Here is a 25,123-nt window from a genome sequence, read left to right on the forward strand (position 1 = left end):
TCAGGAGCAAACGGCTTTTGGAAGCTGGTCGTTACCATCTCTCCCGGAGAAGCTGTGGCGGGGACAGGAGCACTCGGTCCCGATCGAGCAGAGCTTTACTGTCACAAGTGGAGCAGGCGGGTTGTGGAAGCGCGAGGTAGCTTTCAGTTCACGTCAGAAATGTTTATACTTTTACTCTGTACTTTTCCATGAATCAAGAGCAAACGTCTTGCTCTGCAGCTACAACCCCTGAATCCTCGGTCGACGCGTGCCCGCACTTCTCGAACTGACAAGCTTCGGCGCCTTCGCAGTGCGCGTTTCTCGATACCAGGCCACAACACGGATACTATTGTGACGGGTTTAGAACACTGCGGCAGGTCTGGGGTCGATGTGTAGGCACTCTTCGCTAACCAGTTGCGGCTAGCGCAAGCATTGCGTCCCCTTTGTTCAATGTTGCGGAAACTTTAGCTCACAACCGGGATTTCCAGATCCGTAGGCGGCCCCGTGGGCCGTCGTGGCTGTTCCGGGCAGCAGTGAGTGACCACAATCCTGGCGGAACGCACTACAGGGACCTAAACTGCTGGTGGGGCGGCTTGGAATTGACGACACGTATGGGCGTCCAACCAAGCATCGTCAGCTCCCATTGCTGTGCGATGGCGTTGATATGACCAGGGGCCATGATGCCTTGTACCCGGGGCTCTTCAATAGAATGAATTCAGCTCGATGTAGAACCGAGGCAGCTTACCGCCGGAGCATCCCAAGTTGTTCTGGCTCCTTAGGCTGGATTATTTTTGAGCGTTCTTCGTACCGCAATCCCGAGAAAGTGTGTATCACGTGTCAGGCGCCCGCATTGGGCCGCCCCTTCGGCCCGGCCTCGTTTCTAGGGCTTACGGAGTCCCTTATATAGGTATGACAGCGCGGGAATCAATTACTATGGCACAACTTTCCGACAGAGGGACGTTACCGGCTGTAATGTGTAGTCGCTGATACGTCGCGGAGTTACCGCAGAGCCTCAACCTCATGTCAACCCACCGTGGACAACGGCGAGCGGCGCACCCAGAAACAGATTTAAGTCTATCGAGCAGAGATTGATTTCAAGGGACGAAGGAAATGCGGCACACACACATCTAACTAAACGGCATCTCTCGAGGCGACGCCCAAAGACGCCGTACCCACTCAAACGATTTCCCCAGGATCTCCGGGATATTGATGACAGTAGTACCCGAGGCCAAGCAGCCGGCTCGGTACAAGTGATGCGTCTTTAGAAGAAGCGCCTTCTTCGGATATATCGCGATACGAAGGGGCGATGAAGAATAACCGGTACTCCTTGAGGGAAATAGTGGCGCACCACCACGTTGATGGTCCTGACTCCACCTGAAGCAACAGTGGCAAGACCAGGCCACAGAGTTGATCCCAGCTGTGCCTCTCCTGCATTTCCGGAGTGCTCGTGAGCAGGGTACGCGCACCAGGTAAAAGGCGAGTCGGGCGAACAGTATCTTAGAATACGGAGGGCTTTCCACAGCAAAGAGTGCCAGATTAGAAACCACCTCTAGGACCACACAGGAGCTCTCACCGGTTCTGTGTGCACTTACCAGCTGTTGGAAGGGAAGCTCTGGGGACTCTTCGCCCGGGAGACAGGCCGCCACGGTACGCGGCGGCATTTACTGGACCGAAGGTGAGACTCGGAGCCCGCGCCCTGGCCCCAATCTGACGGAGGCTAGCGTTAGCGGCCTGCGCAACTTGCTCCGACTCCGCAGGGGAGGCACCAGCTGATAGCACACCACAGGAGTGTGGGTCGGGCTCCCGTCAACACAGAACCTAGCAGAGGCAACACTGCCAACACGTGCGCTGGGGCTTTGGTCCGTGATGGAACCTAGCAGAGGCAACACTGCCAACACGTGCGCTGGGGCTTTGGTCCGTGATGGACCTGGGCCAAGTTGCTGATAGTACGAGTGTTTAGATCATCTATCTAGCCGACGGCGGGCTTGCTTCAGTCACGCGACTGACAAAAACCACTGTAATGCTCGACTGGGAACCTCTGGAGAGGAAGCAAATGTACCACTACCCTGCCACAATCACAGCTAAAACATAGCTTATGGGTACACTTGACACCGCGTCGCCTCTCTACACGGATGAGAACCGAACATGCCGTGCGCCCACGCAGAACCCCACACGAGGGTTCTCGAGCTACGCAGGTAGAGCATCTGGCATTCTGTTGTGCTAATGCTTACCCTGTAAAGCCTGGGCGAGCACAGCTGAAGTCACCGCGTCCGCTGAAAAATTACGCACACATTAAAGGTTGCCTGAAATCTGGTCACAAGGACAGACCGCGTATGACCCTCGTGAGTGATTCGTAGACTGTAACAACGCCAGTGCATCATGTCCACTCGAGCCTAGCTCCACACAGCCGTCTTTATACAGGCGCGGCACAATCCTGGCCGTTGCCTGCTTGCCTACCGGGTGAAGTGCTGATCATCTGAGGAGGAGCAGCAGAAATGGGCTCAGAGGACTGAGCCGGCCCGACTCCGAGTTCAGGAATTGGCTCCTCCCCCTGTCTGTCCTTCTCCATTTCCTCCTCTTGCAGGCTGTCACTGTCCAGTTCCACACCTAGAGGAACTGCCCGCCCGGGAAGACCTGTGATGTCTACGCTAGTGGTTTGCTGTTCGCCGTTCTGGACTTCGTCGGCATTGACAGCCGCAGTGACAAGTGAGGGCAGATTTCCTGCCTCGGAAGCCTCCGAGGCGGCCGCCTGGTTGATGGCGTCAGCGGCGAGCTCAGCGTCCTGCTTGGCTGTTCGTTCATCCAAGGGGCCCTCGTCAGACGAGTACGCCGACGGAGCTGACTGCATTATCCGAAGGGCGAAGCCATGCTGACTCCAGCTGAAAATGCAGAAGAGGCACGTGACTGCTAATGCGACAGAAAAAAACTTCGCCATCTCGGTGTGTCGTTCACCCAGCGAAGCAAGGTATGGAATCTGTCCACCGGCGGGCGAACCCCGGAATTTGCAAACAGGACAAAGTGAGAGAAAACGTGGTTCAAAATCAATTACAAGGAAGAAGAGCCTGTCTACACTGTTTGCGACAAGAACCCGCGAAGGTTCTAAGGTTGATGGGCGTGTCTTGTTTCGCTGGCCAGGTCAATGGGACTCTCAAGCCCACACTGGAATTTCGCTTTCCTCCGCATACGGCGTTAGTGCGCGGCAACCGCACGTAACAAAAACTGGGCACACTGGAGTAAAGAGGAGGGTTTCTTGAAGCATTTTTGAATGCGGTGAAACCATTGGAACGTATAGCTGCAAGCGCCGCCATGCTTTCCGAGTATCCCCGCTAGACAGCCGTCCAGCAGCGGCGCCCGTAGCTAGCCACCCAAGTCACCCGCAAGACGCGCGTTCAAGAGACCGGCCCCGAGCAGGTGCTATAGCTCCGCACCCCAAATCTGCCCGTCTGCCGCCGAGCAGATCCTGTGATTCTTCGCTGACCAGGTTCAGTTACCTCCACTGTGTGTTATCGGCACCGCGTCGGGATTGCCTGCTTTCGAGGTGCTGAGCGTCGAAAACCGCCCCATGGCTCTTAAGACACTGTGACCCTCACCCGGCACTCCCTTACCGTGCTTGAAAACCGACCATTGGCGGATCATCCCTTAAAGAACAACGCAAGAACTTATACCCAGCTGGACAATAGCCGCATATCGCCTAGGCATGATTTCTATCTTCGTTAGAGGCACGTACATTATCTTCTGGTGCAGGACGTACGGGCAGGCGACGAGATCACGAGACGACGGTTTCTTCAGACGTTCAGCAAGGCTGTTGTCGGGAGCACAAGCTCTGACGACCCGTCGTAACCGCTAATACTGATGCAGGTAGTAAGTGGTAACCTTCGGGGGATCAGCGCCAACGTCGCCCAGTTTCGTAGCTCACCCGACACACGCTTGTCCTGGATCGCTGGCGCTGGATGTGTGCATACTGAAGTTATTTCAGGACGCTGGTATAATGGATTTTATAACTCTGCTGAGCTGTATACACAGTACGGAGGCAATGCGAGTTTTCCGGTCCGAACTGCCTCGGGTGACCCATGTCTGCTTGCAGATCTGCAACTTCTATACACATCTGCGGGAGAAGAGCGGCGCATCGATCACTGCGCGAGCCCTTCTCCCCGAGTAACGTTTCGTTGGATAACCCGCCGCTCACTCCGTAATGGCAGACAGGATAGTGTTCGGTGTAGAAGACAACCACCCGAAGCTTCGTCGACAAGGGGTAGAGAAGATGCACGTCGGTCGGCTAGCAGGTGGCCCGCGCTTTGTTTGTATTCCATGCAGGTTGGACTCACTAGGCCTCATAGTGCAGAAAAACGCTCAGGCTGCGAGCAACCTGAAACCGCGCGAAAGCTACCTGTGTGCTTGCCCCCCCACTATCCTTGACGGGGAACCCAGACTTTCACTGAAGTGAAACCGTTGTCGCGCCTCTGACCTATCGTTTACTCCAGCCGTACCCACCGCGCGCCCACTTTATAGTAGCGTATCTGCACAAGCCTGTTTCCTCCTGCACGGCGTGGCGAGCCCGTAGTCGAGTGCGCCTTCAGGATGTCCATGTCAAGAGTCACAAGTACTGAACAAAGAGAAGAGGAACTTTCCGAAGCTGGGGCTTTAAGCATTGCTTGTGGCAGCACTTTATGGGTCGAAAAGATGAGCATCGGTTTCAATTTCGATGCTCCCGTCTTTCCCCAGCTGAAAACGCGTTTGGGTGAGGGTAAGTTTGTCACCCAGCGAGCTTCACTTATCTTACTCGGCTCTGTTTTGACCGCGAGGCTCCTCAGAAAAGCTTGTAAAAGCTGACGAATGTTAACCTCGTGCAGCAGGAGAAGAGGAGAAAGTGTCTCAAGAGAACCGGATAATTCTCAGGAAATGTTGACAGCTTTGGTTGGCATAGTTTTACTCAGGCAGAAAAGCTTGAGGAAGGGCAGCCCCGGCGGAGAGGCTGCAAGGTCGGGTGGCAACCCTTTTTCAGCAACTTCGTTCTCAAGGCCTATCAAGAACGATCTGATATCCGTTTTTCCCAGCCCTCTGCTGGGTATCTATTTTCGATATTGGGTGCCGCCGCGCCACCAGTCCGACGGGCCTGGGAGAACCTGGGGCGCCTCGAGCTACGACAATATTATTGTCTCCTTGATTGTCCAGTGTGTACGCGTGTGCTGATACCGAGATAGGTGATGCGCAATCGGAGAAACAACTGGTGGCAGACGAGCTGAACTTCCTAGGCGCCCCCAGGACAGTCGACCTGCTTAGATGTTCCCAGACAGAGCACAGTTCAGCGTCGAGGCTGACAGCGAACATGACTACATAGAAGGCCTCGCCTACTTTCTTTCCTTTTTTTCCCCGCATTATCTGCTGCTCGCTTCCCGCTTTCCCTGTGCGAAACTGTGAATCAGCCTCCGTTTCTCCATATGTTCCTACTTGTTGAGACCGCCGACGTAGTGGTCCTTCACCTTGAATGGCCCTGGCAGTTACGCGGGAGCTGCGTATGTAGCTGATGCGACCTTGCAAGTTATCGTGCAGACGTTCGCTGCGTGACCGATGCCGAACAAGGAGCTCACCGAGGCGACACCGAGGTCCTTTGAGGAGTCTCTGTACTGTTACTTCCTGCACAGATCCTAAAACAGAACTCTCGACTGCTACCAACTAGACTGCTCCGCGACATCTGGAACGCAGTTGGACTGGCAAATTTTCACTGCCCGGACACCGCTTTCTTGACCCTGATCAACACCAGCTGTCCGTGAGTTTCGCCCGAAAACTGCCGCGCTGCCTAGCTCGCTGACAGACTTGCTAAGGCTTAGGACTCCTTGTTGTAGTGGAGGTCTGACCAGCTATTTTTTCTGCTTATCACCGATTCCTGATTGTTGACTTCGTACGTGTCTCCCTAGAGAGCATGAAGCGTACGGGGGAGTGTACGCTGCCGGCTAGAGAACCGTTCAATTTTACGACCTGTCGGCTACGTGCGTATGCTGTGAATTCACGACCGTCCTTGACCTGACATAACACGAAAACTAGAGCTTGTCCGCGGCGATGTCCCCTTACAAGCAGCGTTCACTTGGTAAAAGCGGGCATCCTCCAGCCGATGAACCACCACCGCACCGTCTCTTCGGGCGCTTACCCAGAGGTGGCGGCCAAGGAAGCTGGTTCCCAGCTGCAAGCTGCTGGAGTAGATTAGCGCCTTGCCTTGAGAAAGCAAGCCAAGGAACGTAGATTAGCGCCTTGCGTTGAGAAAGCAAGCCAAGGAACGGCTGAGCTGTCGTCCGGAGCTGCTGTGCAGCAGAGGCGCTGGCTAGCCCGCAGCAGTACCGCCGGCAGCAGCTTAACGTCTGGTCCGCTCCTCGAGGGGACCCCGTCTTGAGTCGTTCCGCGAGCAGCGCTGATGCTTGGGAGTTGCCCAGTGCTGTGCGTTAGTGCAATGTGCTGACGCGGCGTTCTTGGCGCGCTGTGCTGGGTGTGCTCCGGCCGTCCGGCATAGGTTGCGGGTGCATCGATACCTTGGGAACGCTAGCACGCAGGCAAGAGATGCGAACTCCCCAACCCCCCACACAAAACCTTCCTCGGACAACGGGGCTGGCACATTTTTTGGCCGCCCGGTCAGAGGGGGCACAGGAACGACTAGACGCTTGGGCTTTGCACCGCATCCAACGCAGAAGAGAGGACGCAGAGAGCCTCCCTTGGACGGAGTGTTCCTAAGGCACACCGCGAGCTTTCAGATCACGACCTGGCGGCACGGCTCGACCACCGGACTCTACGCGGTCCTCCCTCACACAAGCAAAGTTTTTTGCAGCGAAGTTTGCTTCCGACTACCAGCACTTGATCAGCGGCAGCAATACCAGTTCGCCTTATAACAATAACTGTGCTCCAGCCAGCTCTCTGGCACGCATCCTTCGCTAAAGATGAGCCGCATCTTGCCACCGCCCCACCGCGCGTCGGACGGTACCAGCGGCCCGGGAGAGAGAGCCTTGACGTCCGTCAGGACAGATCTAACCGAACTGTTTGAGGTTTCATTACACCAATTGCATTGTAATTGCGATACGAGTGAGTCGAAACGATCAGGAGTTCTCGGAAATACCTTCCCGTCCGGCCCAATCGCCATGGCATCTGTCCGGCGTCGGCGGCCATCGAGACCTTAGCCGCGTACTTGCAGCCAGGAGTCAGCTCCACTAGGGGGTTTCGTGAAGCGCCCGTGGCGCGCGGTGGACAAAATCGCTCCATCATCCGTGATCCGCCCTGTAATGGCGCCACGCTAGGAACAGTCTCTCTAGCAAACCAGCGTGGCTGCCTACGGCAGCATGAGAATGGGTAAAAAAAAGCACTCTGTGCCGCTCCGTTTCGCTGCTGCGCTCGCCAACCGCATGCAGATGGCAAGTGCGTAACCGGAGGCTCCAGGTCGTTCCCAGGTGGTTGGTATCTGTACCTGTGAGGCTACAGGGCTGCGCGGGCTTCTTTTCTTTCCGCTAAACTACGCAAGGAACACCCACCAGGCCTACCAACGACCAGTTGTGTCATCACCACGATAGCGCGCACCCGGTGTTTGCGGATGTCCTTCCCTTCTAGTCTTCGTCCCGTCTCAACAGACGAGGGCGAGGCGCTTCTTCATGCGCCGGCCTCGCTCACCCTGTGTCGTGTTCGACATTTTGCCGAGGTTGTTCCTGGAACCGCTAGTCTCCTCGGAGTGTCCTGCATCTGTAGTGGAAACCTGCTTCCAGTCTGTTTTGTCAAGCTTTCTTTGGTCAGCAGCGCTAAGTACCACCCCCCATCATCTATCTCCCCCGTGCCCGGGAAACATTTCAGGGAAAATCACTGAAGCACGGAATCGCTGACTGTTTGTCAAGGACGACCGCTGCGGCGTTCTGGTGGAGACATGATCGCGGTGCCTTCTCTGTCGTAGTTTAGGCGCGAGGTTCGAACTTGGCAATCCCAAGCCCAGGTCCCTCTTTCTCCCACTTGTGTCCGTCTTCCCGTGTCCTTTTCGTTGAAGCCCCTAAAAGCTTCAGTTTCTGAACTTCGCCGTACACGTCTCCCACTCTCTCCCGCCTCATGCACACTTTACAGAACGCGCGACAGACGCAGCGACGATCAACAAGGAGCGGAGCTGCCGATGCATCTGCTAATGGCGAAAGTGGTCTCCGTCTCAGCCGCGCTCGCTCTGTGCCGAGCGGCGCCTTTTTGACGGCCGACGAATACGGCAAAATTGCGTGGCCGCGTACTGGAAGCCCCCTTTTTTTCTTTGGTGAACAGTGTGTCTGAAATGGCACCATCCAGTCTGATTCCTAAGGTCGCCGGCTTTTTGTTCCAACACATGCTACTCTTCGATTCTCTGTCCTCGGGGCCGTGCCTCTCCGCTGCCGTATCGGATCGAAGTGGTTGGTTCCCCTGGGCTTTTCCTGAGGTCTCGCCAGTCATTTTACTGGTGTTCTGATACTATTCTCTGCTCGGTGGAGCTTGTATTTCCTAGGTGCCGCATGCCCCCCTGCTGTCCTCTGGAGTCAGACTGTCCAACGCTGTGGAGCCGGGCATCGCTCAGCCCCTCCGGCACGTCCTGAGGGCTCGCGCTGTTGGCTGTCATTACGACGCGACCTATGCGTCGCCTGTCCGGTGTGGTGTTGCTGTGTCCAAGCTTAGTCACAGTGTTTATTTGCTGTTTTGTCCCCTTTCTCTTTGCCCTGCTCTTTGGGTTGAGGTAGGCGAAACCCTGGCCCCTTGCTCAAGCCCCGGTTTCTTCCTTCGTTCTTTCGACCGAGAGACAAAACAGTTCAGCAGATTACCTAGTGTACAAGCCGAACTCGTGCTGCGGGGTAGATCGGAGCCGCTAACTGGTCCTCGCTGTCGCGCGAGATCCACGTGGCCTCTCTGACAGCGTCTCGCACAGGGTGAAGGTGAACCGCTGAACTTCGACAAGGACGTTCTTCTCTTTCGATACCTATACAAGCAGCGACAGCGGGCGTGCAGGCCTCTACATGTAGACTACCTCTTCATTTAAGCCCATACTAAAGCTTCACGGCTTGGCGCCACCACTTAGGGGCACTGCGCGTGTGCGCGCGCGAGCACGCAGATGCAGCACCTGGCGGAAGAGCAGGAGCTGGGTTTCCAGCAGCCTTTTCAAGACCGGGTTTTTCCCACTTACAAATCTCCTTCGCACATGCAGCTTCAACAGCTGACGCCGCGAGGTCCCTCACCAGCTAGCAGCAACAGCAGTGGCACTTCCCCGACTTCACCCCCGCCTACTGGACGCGAGAGAGGTGCTTTGCAGAATGGTATGTCCGTAGGTGCTGCTCCTAAGCTACAACCCCCGACGGGGCTGGAATTCACACAGCAGCCCCAGTTTCCACAGGAATCAAACGCCACACCAACTGACATGCTGCAGGAAATGTCTGCTCACTTTTACACGCCGTCTCGCCCCAACACGGCTTCTGTTGTTACGTCGACGCGCGGGCGCCGAGGTGGTGGAACTCGTGGTGGAGGCAGTCGTGCTAACAAATCTCAGGAAAATATCTACAAGCGTACTTACACCGGCGTGAGCCGTAGCTCTCGTCGGAAACTTCTCGAGGATGGCGGCGCTGCACGCGGTGCTGACGCTGCGTCAGAGACAGATGTGGCAGAGGCCTGTTCATCAGCTCCTTCTATAGAGACACCGGGGCAGCCGGGATCCAGCGCATCTGGGTTGGGTGGTGGAGGGGCTGTGTGCCATCTGTCTGCCCGGTCTCATGTGTCAGATCACGCTACTTCGTCGGGTTCTGTCACACCCGCGTCTGGTGGGGGTCTGGGGACACACTGGGACGGTGGGGGAGGGACTGCGGAGGACGCACCAGATGAAGAACAACACGATTCTGTAGGTGTCTTTGCAGACGGTCCCGTGTGTCCAGCTTTAAGATCTAGCAGCGGGGATGCCGAGCTGCTGAAACCTTCGCCTGCTGGGACAGATCCGGCGAGTTCAACAGCCGTTCCATCGACATCTTGTTGGCCTAATACCAACAGGGGCGTAGATGATCCTGCAGGGTCGCCCCTTGCTGCTGCTTCCCTAGAAAGGTGGAGACTAAGACCTGCGCGGAAGCGCGAGGGTCTGCGGCTTCGGCCTCTCGACGCGAACGAGGAGTGGAGGCTCTCCCCAGACGGAAAACTCTACGCGTATTTGTTGCAGGTGAGCTCGCGTGCCTGCAGGGCCGCAAAATTGGAGGATGGAAGAGCATCAATAGAGGCAGGAATGTTCTTTCGCCGAAGCGAGGGAGAGAAAGGGAAGCAGTCGCGGCCAGAGAGGCTTCTTTCACAGGGAACAGTGGAGCTCGCGTCCTACAGTTTTCATTCACTCTTCTCACGGGCGTGTTCGGCTATGTGATTTATGCCTTGACCCGCTCGTGTATGGAACGTACTTGCACTTTAATCACACCCGTGACCATAGAAAGAGGGCTTACAACTCCACAGGCGAAGCACAGTCAACTCCCGTAGAGTGGTCTAGTGATTCAGGAGCGTGCGAACTGCAGCTACATTATTCAGGAGGTGGTCTTGCAGTTCTTGCCTGCACGGCAGGATCCCTAACAGCACATGTGCTCAGTGCACTTCTACCTCCTATTCTCTACACTTTTCGCTCGCCTGTCTTGTTGGCGACTCGGGAGCCGGTAAGCTGCACTCAAGCTCCGCTGCAGCAGTGAGGAAGCGCTTCTGCAACCTCCGGGGACGGGCCTCAACTTCGGTGAGGTCTCAAACAGTCGTAGTCGCGGGAGGTGCCCGCAGCACAAGGGACTGGTTTTTTTCTTCAGAGGAGCTGAGGGGGGACTTCATTGTCGGCTCAGTAGCCGGCTTCTTCCCGTGGGCGACGTTATTGACATGCAGCAGATTCCTTTCTTTCACGTCCGGCTATATATCGGGAGCGTTTGTGAGATTTGAAAGCGGTGTGTGCGTTGCTGTGCACTGCGACGTTTGTCGTGTATCGGAAGGGACTCAGCTATGGAGTGAGGGAGGGTTTCTGCTGTTCCGGCGTTAAGCGAGATTGTAGCTCCGCAGTCCATGCGTTTGCCCTTTTATCTTTTATCCCTCTTTAGCGTGATAAGGTTGCTTACAACCTGTGGCGCAAGGAAGTGCAGAGACATGTAGGAGACGACGCTGGAGCAGGGGGTGTTGAAGGAGGGTCGTCCAACACTCCTGGGGGGGGGCCTGGGCTTTCAGGCGGTAGACAGAGAAAGCGAAAGGATACGTCTGCTGCCGTCGAGCCCCCGAGGCGACTCCTGCGATCTGTTCGGCCTGAAGATGAATTTGCCTGGGAGTTGACTGCTGACTCAACAACTCCAGAGACACAGCTTTCTGGATTTGAGGCTGGCGGGGACTCTGCAGTTTCTCCTCCCGGAGGAGGAGGGACCGGAGAGGGAGAAGAAACGGTTAATGGGATTGCAGGAGGGGAGGGGGCTAAGCTGGAGAGTAACAAAGGAAACAAGCCAGGAGTCGGGTCAAATGTTGATGCTTCGGGAAAGGAAGAATTAGAGGACTCGGGAGGTGGGGAAGGAGACGGGTCTCAGGTAAGATACAAGACACATAGTATCAGTTGTGTATGGTGATGTTGAGGAAATGTCTGCGTGTTTCTGAGTACGACGAAGGAAGTTGATATCAACGCTTCAGTCTGGCTTTTTGTTGGCCCGTGTGGTTCTACTTAACGTATCAGTCTGTGTATCGATGGTGGTCTCTGCCTCGGTCTCTTTAAGTGTTTCATTTGTATCATTCTATTGTGAGTATGACAGTCTTTTGTTTGTTTTCATTTGCCGGGAATCCGCTGTCTGTCTGTGGTTATCAGAAGAATGTAAAGGTCTCTTCGCAGGTTGTTTCTTGTCTGTGTTTCTTTGTCCGCCCCAACTACTGCTGCTCATCTTTGATTGATGGATCATCTATCCGTCTATGTTATACTGCCTTTGATATCTCATTTACGGGTATGATTTTCAACTCAGACTTGTCGACTGTGTTCGTGTGCACCCCTCTTTTCTATTTTTTTTGCAGTATCAATTGTTGGAGCCTTATGACGGAACTTTTGAGGAGGAAGAAGAGATGCACGTCCCGTTGCATCTACCCAATGGCATTCAGCGCCGCCCTGATGATACAAGGATTTCAGGTATGACATCATACGTACTCGTTGTCTGATTTCTTCAGTCTGTTGTGTTCTCTCTTCAAACTGTTTTTGCGGAAGATCCCTTCTGTATCCATGCATCTATCTTTCTTAGTCGTGTTTCATTCTAGGGAAGAAGAAAAGACGTCTTCCAGAGCCAGACACATGCTTGACGTAGTTGGCGTGCAACAAATCTCGCTTGCTCTCAGGTTTCTGTTCGTCAGGAGTACACCCGGGCTTTTGAGAGTCCTGCACGTTCTCGTAGCTATGTAAAGTCCACACAACACTATGTCTTGTTCTCGAGACCCTCTTGGTTTTCAGATCTCTTCAAGTAAAAGCCCTTCTTCTTCCTGTGGATTTTGCTCTTGACATTCCGATCTGTAGAAGTGCGATGATGTTGTACCAGTGACGTCCTGCCGCGTGGAATCTGCAGTATACCTTTGGAAAAACTACAAGGCCGACTAAAGTGATTCTTTCCGACCTTACGCAGGGGGAAATAGGATCGTCATCCCGTGGTTCTATGCCTTGTGCTGGCTTGCTTTCTTGCAGTGGAGGAGAATCCTCACTGGGTTATCATCTGTCGGTTTCTTTCACTTTTTGGCCTTGTCATTGGCATGGAAGAGTGGACATTTGCGGCTCTTGAAGAGATGGTCAATACAGCTGTAAGTCGGCTTTCCTTGTTGCGTCTCCTCTCACTTCACAGTCGTTTTTGGCCTTCATGCGCTCACAATACTGAATGCACTGTGTCTTAGCAGGTCTCATTCTGTCGCTTCTTGATGCATTATCTTACATCACGATGGCTGCCTCGTCATCCACATGTATCCGCGTGCTATCATTATAGCCTCGGGTGTCGAGCTACGCGCATCTTTTCGCCGAGGAGAACCCAGGAGTTACGAGCCTCCCACGTACTTAGTAGACTGTGCGAAAGGATTACACCAGCAGAGTATGAAGTTTCTTGTCCTCGCATAGTCGGCTGCCTTTCTTTTGGCGTTTGTTTGTAGGAACTGACAGAGTTTGGCGCGCGATTTTTTTCGCGGCTCTCCGCTCTTTTCGGGCGCAGATACACCCCAGGTATGTTTCTTCGGCAGAGTCAGCTGTGAGGACAACGGCCTCTCGGTCAGGACAGGTCGGTGGGCAACTGCGTTGTTTCTGTCGACGCGTGCTAACTCATCCGGCTGTTGCTTCCGCCTTTTTCAAGGGCTACCCCTGTGGGTCCATCAGATCTCTTCACCCTTTCTTCCTCTCATATACATGGACGATTTAGATGCTACGATAACCTACTTTCTGTCTTTCTACAGACTAGGCATCTTCAGTTCTCTCTCCCCTACGCTTCTTTTGCCTCGGGCGAAGTACGGTTTCTGGACAGAAATGAGATAATAGTCTAATTACAGACGCGTCTTCCCTACGTGCAGCGTGAACACTCCATTGAATCACAGTGACTATATCCAGCGTTGAGAAATCTTCCCCTGTCGGAGTGGTAATACGTCTGTTCTCGCCTCGGTTAAACGTACTCCATGAAGCGACAGGTTGAACTGGCCGCACTGAGGTTACATGCTGCTCTGTATACGTGCAGGAGTACATATACCCGCCTTCTCGAGAGGAGCAGACGAGTGACCAAGTACATGGTGAACAACTCTGTGTGTTCATGGACTTCGCGTTCCTGTTGTGTGATATGATGTGTGTATATCTTCATGTATCTGTTTATGTGCGGACAGGAAGTGTCGGAGGTCTGTGCCTACGTCGTTTATCAGTCTCAAAGAGGTGTATGTATTCATTCACCTTTATGATGAAGGCAGTTTGAATGCCAGCGTGATGGTGGGGTCATGAGGCTATGTGATCTTATAGGTAGTGAATGTATCTGAGTTTAAGGCGTGCCCGGTGTATGTTTTGTCTTTAGGAAATAACCTTGTAAAGTTCTTGTGTAAGGTATTAGATGAGCGAGAAGGGACAGATTTCAACGCGCTCTTTCCTCTAGAAATCAATCCGTTCACTGTCAGGACATGGGAGCAAGTTCGCCCCTACCAGGTAAGGCCCGTGTCTTTGTATCTCTATTAGTGTATTGGCTGCGCATCGGGGACAGCTGGCATGATAGAATGTTCAGCTTGAAAGAGATGTTGACTCATGCAGAAGGCTCGCGGAGATGATCTGCGACCACAGGAGGGACACCAGTAGGCGACGAATGAAGAACAGTTACAGGCTTAGGGGGCTTTTTCAAAGAGCACGGCTTGGGAAAAGACTTGGTGGCGGTGCTTGCGGACTGCGTGTACATTGCTCATGGAAGGTCTGCAAAAACAATGTGAAGGGAGGAGGAAAGAAAACAGAAGTCGTCTGCTTTACTCGCTAAGTAGAGTGTTAGTCTTTGTGATGAGACAGCGGCGTCGTTTTCTACGAGGGACGTCCACTTCATTCATCTTCCGCTGTTCTCCTTGTTATGATTTGCAGCGACTTCGAGTCCTGCGACTCCTAGTCAACCGTGCAGTTGGCGAGTCTACGGCGATCCATCACTACGTGGGTAAGCTATCTGCACACGAAGATGTTCGGCACATGCTTCTGGCTCCGTTGGTCGCTATCTATCTATCTATCTCTAAGCGCGTACACGTTCCTGCGCCTTACACAGGTTGCATCAGCCAGACCGAGGGAAGCTTCTTTCCCTGAGGCCGAGTTGCATGCCTGTTGGAGGAGGTATCTATCTCTGCTGTACCAAGTGATATTCTGCCGGCAATCGAAAGACTGTGTGTTTTCTTCTTGAATGCACAGAGACTTCTCCCGCAACCGTCCAGGCGGAACTCCGCGATGGGTGTTTCTACGTCGATCCTGAAGGCTTGGTTTATTGGCTTATACGAGAGCCGAATTCCCCTGAGTTCCGCCTCTATCGTGTAAGCTGTCAAGTAACTGAATCTGCATCTTCAACACAAATCTGTTTGCGCACGTTACTCCGAGGCGTACATATTTCAGGAGATGTTGAGGTGTATGTACAGTGGCTGCCGAAGAGCGATGGATGACGAGTGTCGCCCTCAGTGATGAGTCCGGCCTACATGTAGTGGTCTCGGCTGTATCTTGCATTCTCCCGTGTGTAGCTGGCAGTATGTGTATGCAGAGTCGTACTCGAGTTTTGATCTCCTTCTCTGTGCGGAGGCAGGTGTTTATGAAAGTCTTGATATAGCTGTACATGCGTTGTGATTTTCCTTTCTTCGTCTTCTGTTCGCGGGGGGTATCTAGAGAAGATATGTTGTTTTCGCCCCCTTCGAGGCTATCAGACGGTGTGCGATAGTACTTGAAGATGTGTGTAATCCGTAGTTTTCGCGTGTAGCGCTTTCTTCACATTCCCTGTCCGGCTTTTCAAAAGCCGTCCAAGATGGTTTTTTGTTACACTAGGTTCTTCAAACAAATGTATGCGACGCATCGTGCTGCGGTAGTCGTGCGCGGACCAGTCAGCTGCTGCTCGCTTCTTAACATCTCTTGTCTTCGGTGCTTGTTAGACCCGTAGTACTTCATTCAAGGGTCAGGTGTGCGGGGTCGCTTGCTGACTGTGTGGATACACTGAAGACTGGAGAGAGGTTTTGGACTGCTTCGTGTTGTGCCATCGGAGTCTACTTTCCTTTGTTGAACCTCTCTCTCAGGAAGATCAGCGGGAAGGACGCTACCAGCTTATCGCGTCGACAGAGCAGCAGCTGCTTCAGTTCATTGAGACCGTCAGGGTAGGTCATGCTGGTGCGATGACCACGGTACCTGGCCGTGCACATGTCGGCGTTACCTGGGCTGCTTCTTACGTTTGAGGATATTTCTTCTGTCCTCCCCGGCCCTCGCACTGAGAAATTACAGGCTTCTATATACATTTTAACCTGTTCGATTGCACTGACTGACTGGGGTAAGAGAGTAGAAACTCTGGTGTCGCCCTGATTCCAACTGCCAGTAAGACGAACTGCAGGACAGTCGAGCAGCAGTCGAGTAGAGAAGAGAAAACTGACAGATACCACAGTGACTACTCTGTACAAGCTCAAGGTTCGTGCATGTTGCTTTTGTCGGGGTGCGTGGGAGATACGGTGGTTTTTCATTCTGTTGCAGGTGTACTTATCCTGGTGTTCTATACATTTTGACTTGCTTTGTCGTTGTTCAGACGGCGGCGGAACCAGACACGACGTTTCTTTCCTTGCTACGACAGCAGGCTGAGGAATTGCGAGTTGCAGCCACAGCCCATATGGTCCGGCAACAGCAACAGAAACAGCAGGAGGAGCGCCAGCAGGCGATGCAACGACGCTTAGGTAAGCAACGGTGTGCGCATTCTATGAGACTCTGGAGGAGGGTTGAACGGTCTGTTGTAGGCGCGTTCGTCAGTTTTCTTATGAGACATTGCAGGCCTGCATTCACTCGCAAGCCACTGCCTTTTTCCCGGGATTGTGGTTTACTTGCCTATACGAATTTGTCCCTGCATTGCTAGTTCGTTCAGGGAGAGGAGAGACGTGCGGCATCTGTCGAAAACAGTGGGCTGTCTCGTGTTGCCTGCATGGCTTAGCAGCGACGGACGTTCATATTCAGTCCTATGGAGGTGGAGCCGGTGTTTCAAAGATTTGGTGCTTTTCCGGTATTTTCTCTGAACCCATTCACCTTTCGACCCGTTCACGAGTGCATGTGGGACGGCAGACTCATGAAGTGAAGGTCGTCACGGCCACTGTTTCTTTTCAGCGGGTGTTGTGTCTATTTGTGTCAGATGCTGCGGCTGCAGCGGCGTCTGCGTCAGGAGTGGACGGCTCCTTGTCCGCCTTAAGAGCAAAGACCGCATCAGGGGGCTTGTCTGTTCTCGGCACTTCCACAGCACCCGGGGGTGAAGATGTAGGCGCCACGGCAGAAGCCAGTGGTTGTCCGATTGAGGTATGCGGGGGTGTTGTTCATGAAATCATTCTTGCAGCCGGATTTTGGGTGAAGCGAAGACCCGCGGTGATCTATACTCGTGGGGGGTGTCTGTGAGGAAATGCCTCATCACTCCGTATAACTGTTTCTGTTCGTTTACTCCCTCTGATTATCCAGTGATCAACTCTGTCCTTCAAGGGTCTCTCGAAGAGCCGGACGTGTTCCTATCATGCCGGGTGATATGCTGTCCCCCCTCTCAGAGACTTGCTGATGTCTTTGTGGAACAGGGGATTGTACGCACAGCTTGTGTTTGTGTGCAAGGACATTTCCTGGTTCTCTCTGTTGTAGTAGTAGGTCTTTGTTCCATTGTGAGCGTTTGTGTGTGGGCGCTTACGTATATCTTCGGAATTTGCATCCAAACATAAAGGGATAGAAACATTTCTTTTCCTACCTGTCTGTGCAAATGCACTCTTACCAGTAGTGCTTCGCGTACGTTGGAGTTAGAGATACTCTTCTCTCCTATGCTTATGACGAGTCGGGTCGCTCCCATGTTTGGTTGTCCCCAGTACCGGATAATGATGCGAAATCGTCTTCGAGGACCGCGAGATCGCGGAACCCGCCTACAGGCTCGTAATCAACGCATTGAAATGGTAAGCGTGTATGCCAGCGATCACACAGTCATTCAAGACTCTGCTGACTTCCTGTATGTCACCCCCGCAGTTTACGGTGTCATGAGCGTTCACTCATAGCTTTGAAAAGTGAACCTTCTACAACGGGCCATAGCTCCAGGCATAATCGCGTCCTCCTGTCTCTTTGTTCACGACCGGCTGCGGCTGTAATGCGTGGACCCCAGAGGCTTCTTTCAGGTGGCATGGTCTTTACTGGCGAATCGCATGTGTCACATATAGCCATGCCTTCTTCGTGAGTGCTCTTACGCGGAGCTCTTGCAAGGTTCCAGTGGTAGGCAGACGCAACGACATGCCGGTGTGTTTTCACCTCCGGTTCTTGTTGGCAAGAATCGTCCCGGTGTCACATCGACTTCTTAAGCCTATACCCCTCCTAGGTCCTTTTTCTTTTTCTCTCACAGCAACAACTCGAAGCATGCCACCCAACAGCTGGCTCCGATGCATCGTCCACCGGTAATTCCCTCGACTATTCCTCTTTACCATCCTTGTCTGGTTCGTCGTCTCATCCATTCTCCGCGTCACCGTTTGGTACGACCGTTGTGCCGTCGTCTCAGTATCCTGGTGGACTAGCTCCTCAACAACTGCAGCAACAGCAGCAAGTCACAGGCGGACCCACTCCTTCGTCTTCTTCTTCTTCCTCTGTAACGACATCTGGTCCTCCTTATTCGCTGTCATCAGCATTGGCGTTAGCATCCTCTGCAGGGATGTCTTCAGCAGGAGGAACTCCTGCAGCAGCAGCGGCTGCAGCGGCTGCAGCTGCAGCTCTGGCAGCGGGCGCAGCTGCTGCGGTTTCAGGGGGAGGGGGTGTGTCTGCTCCTTTACTACCTCACTGTCCTCTTCTTCTATCTACATTTGCTATTCAACAGCAGTACGGAAGCATGCTAGGAAATTTTGTTGTCGGAGCCGGTGGCGGCGCAGCGGGTGTACTCGGTACAGGCAGTCAGCAGCAGGTATCCTTGTGGGGCTCCAACGCAGGAGCCGGGGTGCCTTTGGGGCCGACACAACTGATGGCTGGTAATGCTGTCTATTCGGCTATGCATCTTGCCTTGATGACCTTTCCACCACCGGCGCCTCCCCTTCAGCTTCTCCAACAAGGAGAGGGTCCGACAGCAGGAGATGTTGAAGAAGTGAAGGAGTCAGGGACTGACCGTGTTAGACAGGAAGAAGCGGGTGAGTTGGATGAGGCGACTCCGGTTGATGGCAGTAGTTCGGAGGGTTATGCTGGAATGAAAGATGAGGCAAGTCCGGAGAAGGACGACAGAGGGGGGCGAAGGAGACAAGCGGCAGCGAAGATTCGAGAGGCTGTCGAGGATCAGCTCGTTAACGTCGCCGGTATGTTAAGTCAGTTGGAGGCACTCCGGGTGAGTGTCAGTGGGACAAGAGAAGGTGATGAGGGCGGTAGAAAAGGAGAGAGTTGTGATTCTAATAGAGGAGCGGAAGGTGGTGACTCAACAACAAGAGAAAGGACGAGGGAAGTGAACAGTTCGGGCGGTTCTTCCCAGGGAGAAGGTAGCGGAGCAGATGCTGCCGTGGAAGGGCGGGGGACGAAAGGGAAGAACGAAGTTCAGCAGCACAGGGAACAAGGAGAAAGCACCGTAGCATCTCGCGAGTCGTCAAAGGAAGGAGACCCTGGAGGAGACAACGGACGAACTTCACGACGCGTTTTCACTGCTTACGATGTACGTCTAGTCATCCGAAGTAGTGGTGGTGCAAATGAGTATACTAGTCAAAGTAGATGAACCAGTTTATGCTCGGTCGACAGGCACCGAGCTCGATCGGCTCTGTTATCTATTCGACTTGCGTTGCTTCTTCACTAGGAAATCGATCCCCCCGTTGTGGTTCCTTATTCCCGTGTAATCAGTATACCAGTGCGACAGCCCTCGGCCAGACGTCATTTGACCTGTTGACCTTCCATCGCAGGCGGTTGATGCTGAACTGTGTTATGGCGGTTCTGCGGGGATGAGATCAACGTGATTAGTGGATGACATGGTGAAGGTACCCATGCAAGCAGGCACGCACTATTTTTTTCTCGCTCAGGAGATTCCAAAGACAATCAATAGACTGTTAGTTGTGAGGTGATATGTTGTGGGCTGGACTGTTTGCTCAGGTTCTGTCATTCTTTAAAACCTTGTCGACGACTCGCTTAGAGACAGAGGGGACCTCAGGATTGTCAGGTGAATCCTCAGAGAAAAAAAGCGCCATGCAAGGAGAGCAGCCATCCGCCCTCGGTGAGAAGGAGACTTCGTTGCCCACAGGTGGCGAGGTGGAGAGTAAAACCAGATCAGCAGGTGCTGAGGTGGGCAAGACATCATCTCCAGCAGATGGAGAGACTTCAATGAACACTGCTGCTAAGGACTTCGTTGATGCACGCGTCTCATTGCCGCCTGCTCTGCTTACGGTCGCGAAGGCAGGGGCAGACTTACTGGAGGAAAATGAAGTCCGTCTAGGTTCGCAGCAGCCAAAGGACGGGAATCTTTCTGCAATGCCCTCAGGTGGAAGGGGGGTTGGTGAGACCGGTGCTTCGAGTTTGTCTCAGACATCTAACCTGAGTTACGGCGGAGTGCTCTCAGCTCCAGGCGGCCAGCGCCAGAGTCCGTCAAGCAGCTCTGGAGGAGATGTGTCGATGTCTATGAATTCAGGGTCTACTTTTTCAAGCCAAGCGACCCCCCAGCCTGCCTCTAACGCGCCTTGCTCTCAGTTTGGCGCCGTTACGCAGACTGCTCCACTGCCGGGTTCATTACAGTTACCACAGCAGACACCGGCGCTGATAGGTACTGACCTAACAGGCACTTTAAGCAACGCGGGGGCAAGCTCAGGCCCTCTAGGGGGAGCAGCGTCTGCTCCTGTTGCTGCAACAGCCGCGCCCGCTGCTAATGCAGACCAGCAGATGCAACTGCTGCAGCAGCAGGTACTACTACGACAACAGCTTTTAGCTCCGCTGCGCATGCAAGTCCATCAGCTAAGTCAGCAACAACAGAATATGACCCCATCACAGATCCAGTTTCTTCAGAGCCTTCAGCTGCAGTTGCAGCAGCAGAAAGTTCGTTTTCAACAGCAGCTTCAGCAGCTGCAACTCCAGATGCAGCAGGTGGTCGTTGCCAGAGGCAACCCAGCCAGCGGGGGTTCCAATCCGACCGGGGGGCCGGGTTGGCCGAGCGGAATGAGTATGACCGCCGAGCAAGTCCAGCAGCTACGTCAATTACAGCTGCAGCACTTGCAACTTCAAGTGCAGCAGCTCTACTTTGAGCAAAGAAATCTGCAGGATCAGCAGCAAATTTTGCAGATTCAACAGCACATGCAGTTCATGCATCAATCCCAGCAACAGCAGCAGATGCAACAGCAACAACAACAACAGCAGATTCAGCAGCAGATGCAACAGCAACAGATGCAACAGCAGCAGCAGATGCAACAGCAACAGGTGCAACAGCAGATCCAGCAGCAGATGCAACAGCAACAGCAACAGATGCAGCAGCAACAGCAACAGATGCAACAGCAACAGATACAGCAACAGCAACAGTTCAATACCTCCTCTCCTTCAATGCTGGGAGGCCGAGTCGGTACGCTGGCAGCTACTCTAGGAGCAGGGGGTCCAGGCCAAAGTAATGTCGCCGTAGTCGAGGGAGCAGCGGGCAGTAGTATGACGTCTCCTCAACAGACAGTGGGACGGGATGGAGTGGCGGTACTGCAGGGAGACCAGCAGATGAGCGACAAAACGACTGGAGGAAACTCCTCTCAGCAACCGCTCAAACCGTCTTCTGCACCGGAAGCTGCTGATGGCCGACAACTGAACCGCAATGACCAACAGTTACCTTCAGGAGGGGTCCCGACTCCCGAGATGTTGGCAGCTGCACAACAACAACAGCAGCAACAGGCATTGCAAGCTCAGCACTTACAACAGCAGCAGCAGATTCACCAGCAACAGCTAACAGCAGCCCTGCAGCATCAACAGTCGCAGTGGGGAGTGGGGCGTAGTGAAGGAGACAAGTTCGTAGGGTGCTACGGCCAAAGTGTTTTAGGGCAGCAGCAGCAGCAAGCAGTGTTGCTTGGACTTCGCCAGCAAGACCACCAGCAGCCATTAATGCAGCAGCCTGCAGTGCAACATTGTCAGCAACAACGCCTGCAGTGAAGCGGCTCTAGGAAGGGCCAATTAAGCTTTCACACTTCCCGCCGAGGCGGGGCAGGCACATTTTCGTAAACATGGCGGTGCAGGGCAGCTCCCTCCGGTGCAGTCGCCGAGCGTCCATTCAGGGCGAAGAAGAATCTCCTTTGGTGTGGTCTGGAAAGGGTTATGAGTGGGTTCGCTACTTGAGAGAAGCTGCTGCGGAGAGCCAAAAGATAGTCGTGGTCAGCAAGCGCTTTCCGCACGGGTTGCCTAAGGGCGCGTGAATCGTTGTTTTTTCACCAGGGATCGAACACTATAAAGCGCCTTCCTGACGGTCTCGCCAGAGAAACAAACGGTAGGATTTTGTAGTTTTGTTGCGTATTCTCATCCTTGTAACGTGACTTCCGACCATACGGGGACTGGCGTGGAGTCAACCGCATCTGTTGTTTCTTATCAGCGCTTGGAAAAAGCTTCCCCTGGCCGTCCTTTCTTCCGGATTCGTCAGGAAAAGTAATTCCCGCGTGGTGGGCAGGTTCCTGCTCCCGGTGGTGGTGGGTCAGGAAAGAGTCAGACAGAGGAAGGTCCTCTATGCGAGAAGATGAACGAAGAATGTGGGCGGCGGATGGATGCGTTGTGAAGACTTCTTCGTTGGCATCCACGACGAAAAGAGTTACAGACAGTCAATGAGTGCTACCGCAGGAGAGGGAGATATGATCAGGGGCGCCTCTGGACAGCCATCGTGTCTGGCAAGAGCCTTTACAAAGCGCAAAAGAGGAATGAAGTTGCTTGGAGTGAATCAGCGGCCTTCAGGTCGGGGGGATGCCACGATTGTGGGCTGCTCATAGAGCTCCACCAGCGACAGAAGCGGCTCTCGTGTCGCAGTTTGTTTCAAGCCGGACGGGCCTCCATGTGACGCAGAGCGAAGAGAGAAAAGGATGCTGAATTGCGTTGGATGTTCGAAGGGACAGATTTTTTTTTTCGAGACGAGTGGAAGAGGAGACTTTCAGTTGGGGGGGGGGNNGAGAAAGAGAGGCCCAGTGTGTGGTAGCTGCTTCCTGGTGAGAGCGTGTCTTCATGCTCTCCGTTCCTCGGCCAATGAACGGCGGTGGTTGTGGCTATGTAAGGGGACTGGAACTACCGAGACTCATCGGAGCTGCAGTGAGTGACCGGCGAAACAGGCCAGCCGAGGACGTTGAACAGCCACGTTCAAGATTCTGCGTTTCCAGCCGCTGACCTCTGAAGCCCACAGGCGGCTCTCTCAAACAGCCTCTCTCCTCTTGGCATAGAAATACCAACCCGTTTGTGCGTTTATCGCTGCAGTGTCAGCGTCGCCGGAAATGCACGTTTTTAGCTGCCGGATCACATACATAGGTAGCTAGTGTTAGGGGAATGGTGTTCTTCTACCCTGACGCGAAGGCAGTCTTTCCGGTTGCAGTAGTAGGGCGTCGGAGGCCGTTGTCGCGGTGCCTCGGCATAGTTGAGTAGCTGTCGGCGACTTTTGGGGGACTGGCATGCGCGGCAGGGCTTTCGCTTCAGTTTCGGTGAACTTTCGCGTAGGTAAAATTGGACTGCATACGTCATGACCAGAGGTTTGCAGCATCCGTGTGCATTTCTTCACACCTTTTTTGATCATAGATTCCCTACGCGGAACGTCAGCGTACTGAGAGTAAAGGGCAAGGCGATGCAGACCATCCCCGCCAGACGTCGTCCCTCTTCGGTAGCTATGTGGTATCGCATTGTAACACATTGTTACCTTTCTTCATTCCGACCCTCTTCCCAGCCGTTTCAGAGGCATAGGTGAAAAGAGGAGTGAGGTGGGTGCACTCGCTCGCCGTAGCTGAGCGCATCTTGCGTCTCCGTAGGATGTGAGGCGTATTGCAGAGATAAGCTCTTGGGATGTGGGAGAGCAAGTGATTGGTGCTGTCCCCCGGCGCCCTTTGAGTAGGTGTTACGACGTTTGCTCGTAACGATTACGAACGAATTCGCATGTGCCCTACAGAATGTGTGCTAGTGATGAGGGGGGGAAAGGGGGGGGTCTGCTGCTGTCTTCGGCCGTGTGCAGTGGATTGTGGGTTCTCGAAGACTGCTGTTTGCCTCAGGAGGGCACGCGTGTTGTCGCAGACGGATGACCATTGAATATCAGAACAGACACTTGTACGGGGTTTCTTCCTAGCTGGCTTGTGGGAGAGGATTGCAGAAAGTCCCTTGCACGTCGCCACATGTGGTGTGTGTGTTACGGAGATGTGCAGGTGGATTACCTCAGCATTTCTTCGTTCACGTATGTAGTTGGGTCTCGAACCGTTTCTGTCGCAACAGGGGCTGCATGATAGGCGGACCCAGACAGTGCTGGCATTACTGTGGCAAGCCCCGCATCTGTCATTTTGAAAGAGGAGTGCTTGTAGGCATTTGAGAGCAAGTTGCAAGCGAAGGCCGAGGCTTGCTTAAGGGTGAAGTTGTTTTCTTGCGATGCGGGACATCCATGGTACTGAGAAGAGCTCGGTTTTTTCGGAGGCCAGGCACCAGCTACTCGTCTAGGAGCGGTGAGAGCACGGGAAGGAGTTCCGACTTCGCTGCTGGGCGGCGTAAGACAGTCTCACTGCGGCTGACGAGAGACCTGACATCTCCCGAATGACGCGACATATCCGGGCGGCTTAGGAGTTGCCCGTATACTCGGGCCACGGGCCGGGAAGTAGTGTGGAAGAAACCGTGTGACCGCGTCTGGATTCGCACCCTGGTGAAGAGTGAAAGCATGAGCCGTCATCTGGTGCTGGGTATGCTGTTTTGGTATCAGCGAAAACGACATTGTGTGCCATTTCTGTGGTGCTCTTTTCAAGAGAAGGGGCAGAGAGGTATGGCCTCTCAAGAGAAACAAGATGGTGGTTGGATAAGGCGAGAAGCGGTGAGGGGACGTGATGGGCGGTACTTGAATGTGCCGAGATGCTCTCTCGTACAAGCTGGCGGGGAAGAGCGGCCAGGAAGATAAGTAATCCGCGAAGGGTACGGTGTGCTTCGACTTCCTCTGTCTGAGCGTGTGCAACTGGGAGGGGCCGGGCTTGCTTGCGTCTCCTCAAACTGTATCTGCACGCGCGAGCGTTGTCTCACGGGAGACCTGCCTTTCAGCAACCTGCCCTACTTTTCCGGCGGTTGCCAGAGTCAGCGCCACTGAGCCTGCTTTTTCCTGTCCGGACAGTTCTATTGAGTGCATCTCATGGTGCTGCTCGAATGCAAAATCCGGCTCCAGCCGGCCGCATCGTGTGTATGTGAGTTCGCGTTGTTTCCGTGACTAGCTCAGGACATCACCGCACTGCTGGCGCGACAGCGTCTCACAACGCCGTAACCCAGGTCGTACGCTTTGAACTGCACCTCTAGATGAGAGACATGAAATGCTGCTGA

The 25,123-nt window shown here is 53.9% G+C and overlaps 2 protein-coding genes across 2 annotated transcripts; one reads left to right on the top strand and one right to left on the bottom strand.

Moving 5' to 3' along the window:
* Positions 1 to 1,077: 1,077 nt before the first annotated feature.
* On the bottom strand, positions 1,078 to 4,628 carry CSUI_002983 (rhoptry protein rop12). The gene is made up of 5 exons (XM_068063181.1): positions 4,471 to 4,628; positions 2,437 to 3,260; positions 2,211 to 2,252; positions 1,553 to 1,748; positions 1,078 to 1,353 (listed from the first exon to the last, which is right to left on the bottom strand). Exons 2-5 carry the CDS (start codon positions 2,912 to 2,914, stop codon positions 1,107 to 1,109), a joined length of 963 nt encoding a protein of 320 aa, XP_067924846.1. The 5' UTR covers positions 2,915 to 3,260; positions 4,471 to 4,628; the 3' UTR covers positions 1,078 to 1,106.
* Positions 4,629 to 7,543: 2,915 nt separating this feature from the next.
* On the top strand, positions 7,544 to 22,888 carry CSUI_002984 (uncharacterized protein). Its single transcript, XM_068063182.1, has 14 exons — positions 7,544 to 10,147; positions 11,046 to 11,516; positions 11,989 to 12,100; positions 12,644 to 12,756; positions 13,096 to 13,165; positions 13,992 to 14,119; positions 14,537 to 14,606; positions 14,852 to 14,970; positions 15,715 to 15,792; positions 16,212 to 16,356; positions 16,803 to 16,963; positions 17,509 to 17,592; positions 18,030 to 19,307; positions 19,736 to 22,888. Exons 1-14 carry the CDS (start codon positions 9,062 to 9,064, stop codon positions 21,752 to 21,754), a joined length of 5,934 nt encoding a protein of 1,977 aa, XP_067924847.1. The 5' UTR covers positions 7,544 to 9,061; the 3' UTR covers positions 21,755 to 22,888.
* Positions 22,889 to 25,123: the final 2,235 nt, after the last annotated feature.

This window comes from Cystoisospora suis (genome assembly GCF_002600585.1).
Source record: "Cystoisospora suis strain Wien I chromosome Unknown contig_1255, whole genome shotgun sequence".
Lineage (NCBI taxonomy): Eukaryota > Apicomplexa > Conoidasida > Eucoccidiorida > Sarcocystidae > Cystoisospora > Cystoisospora suis.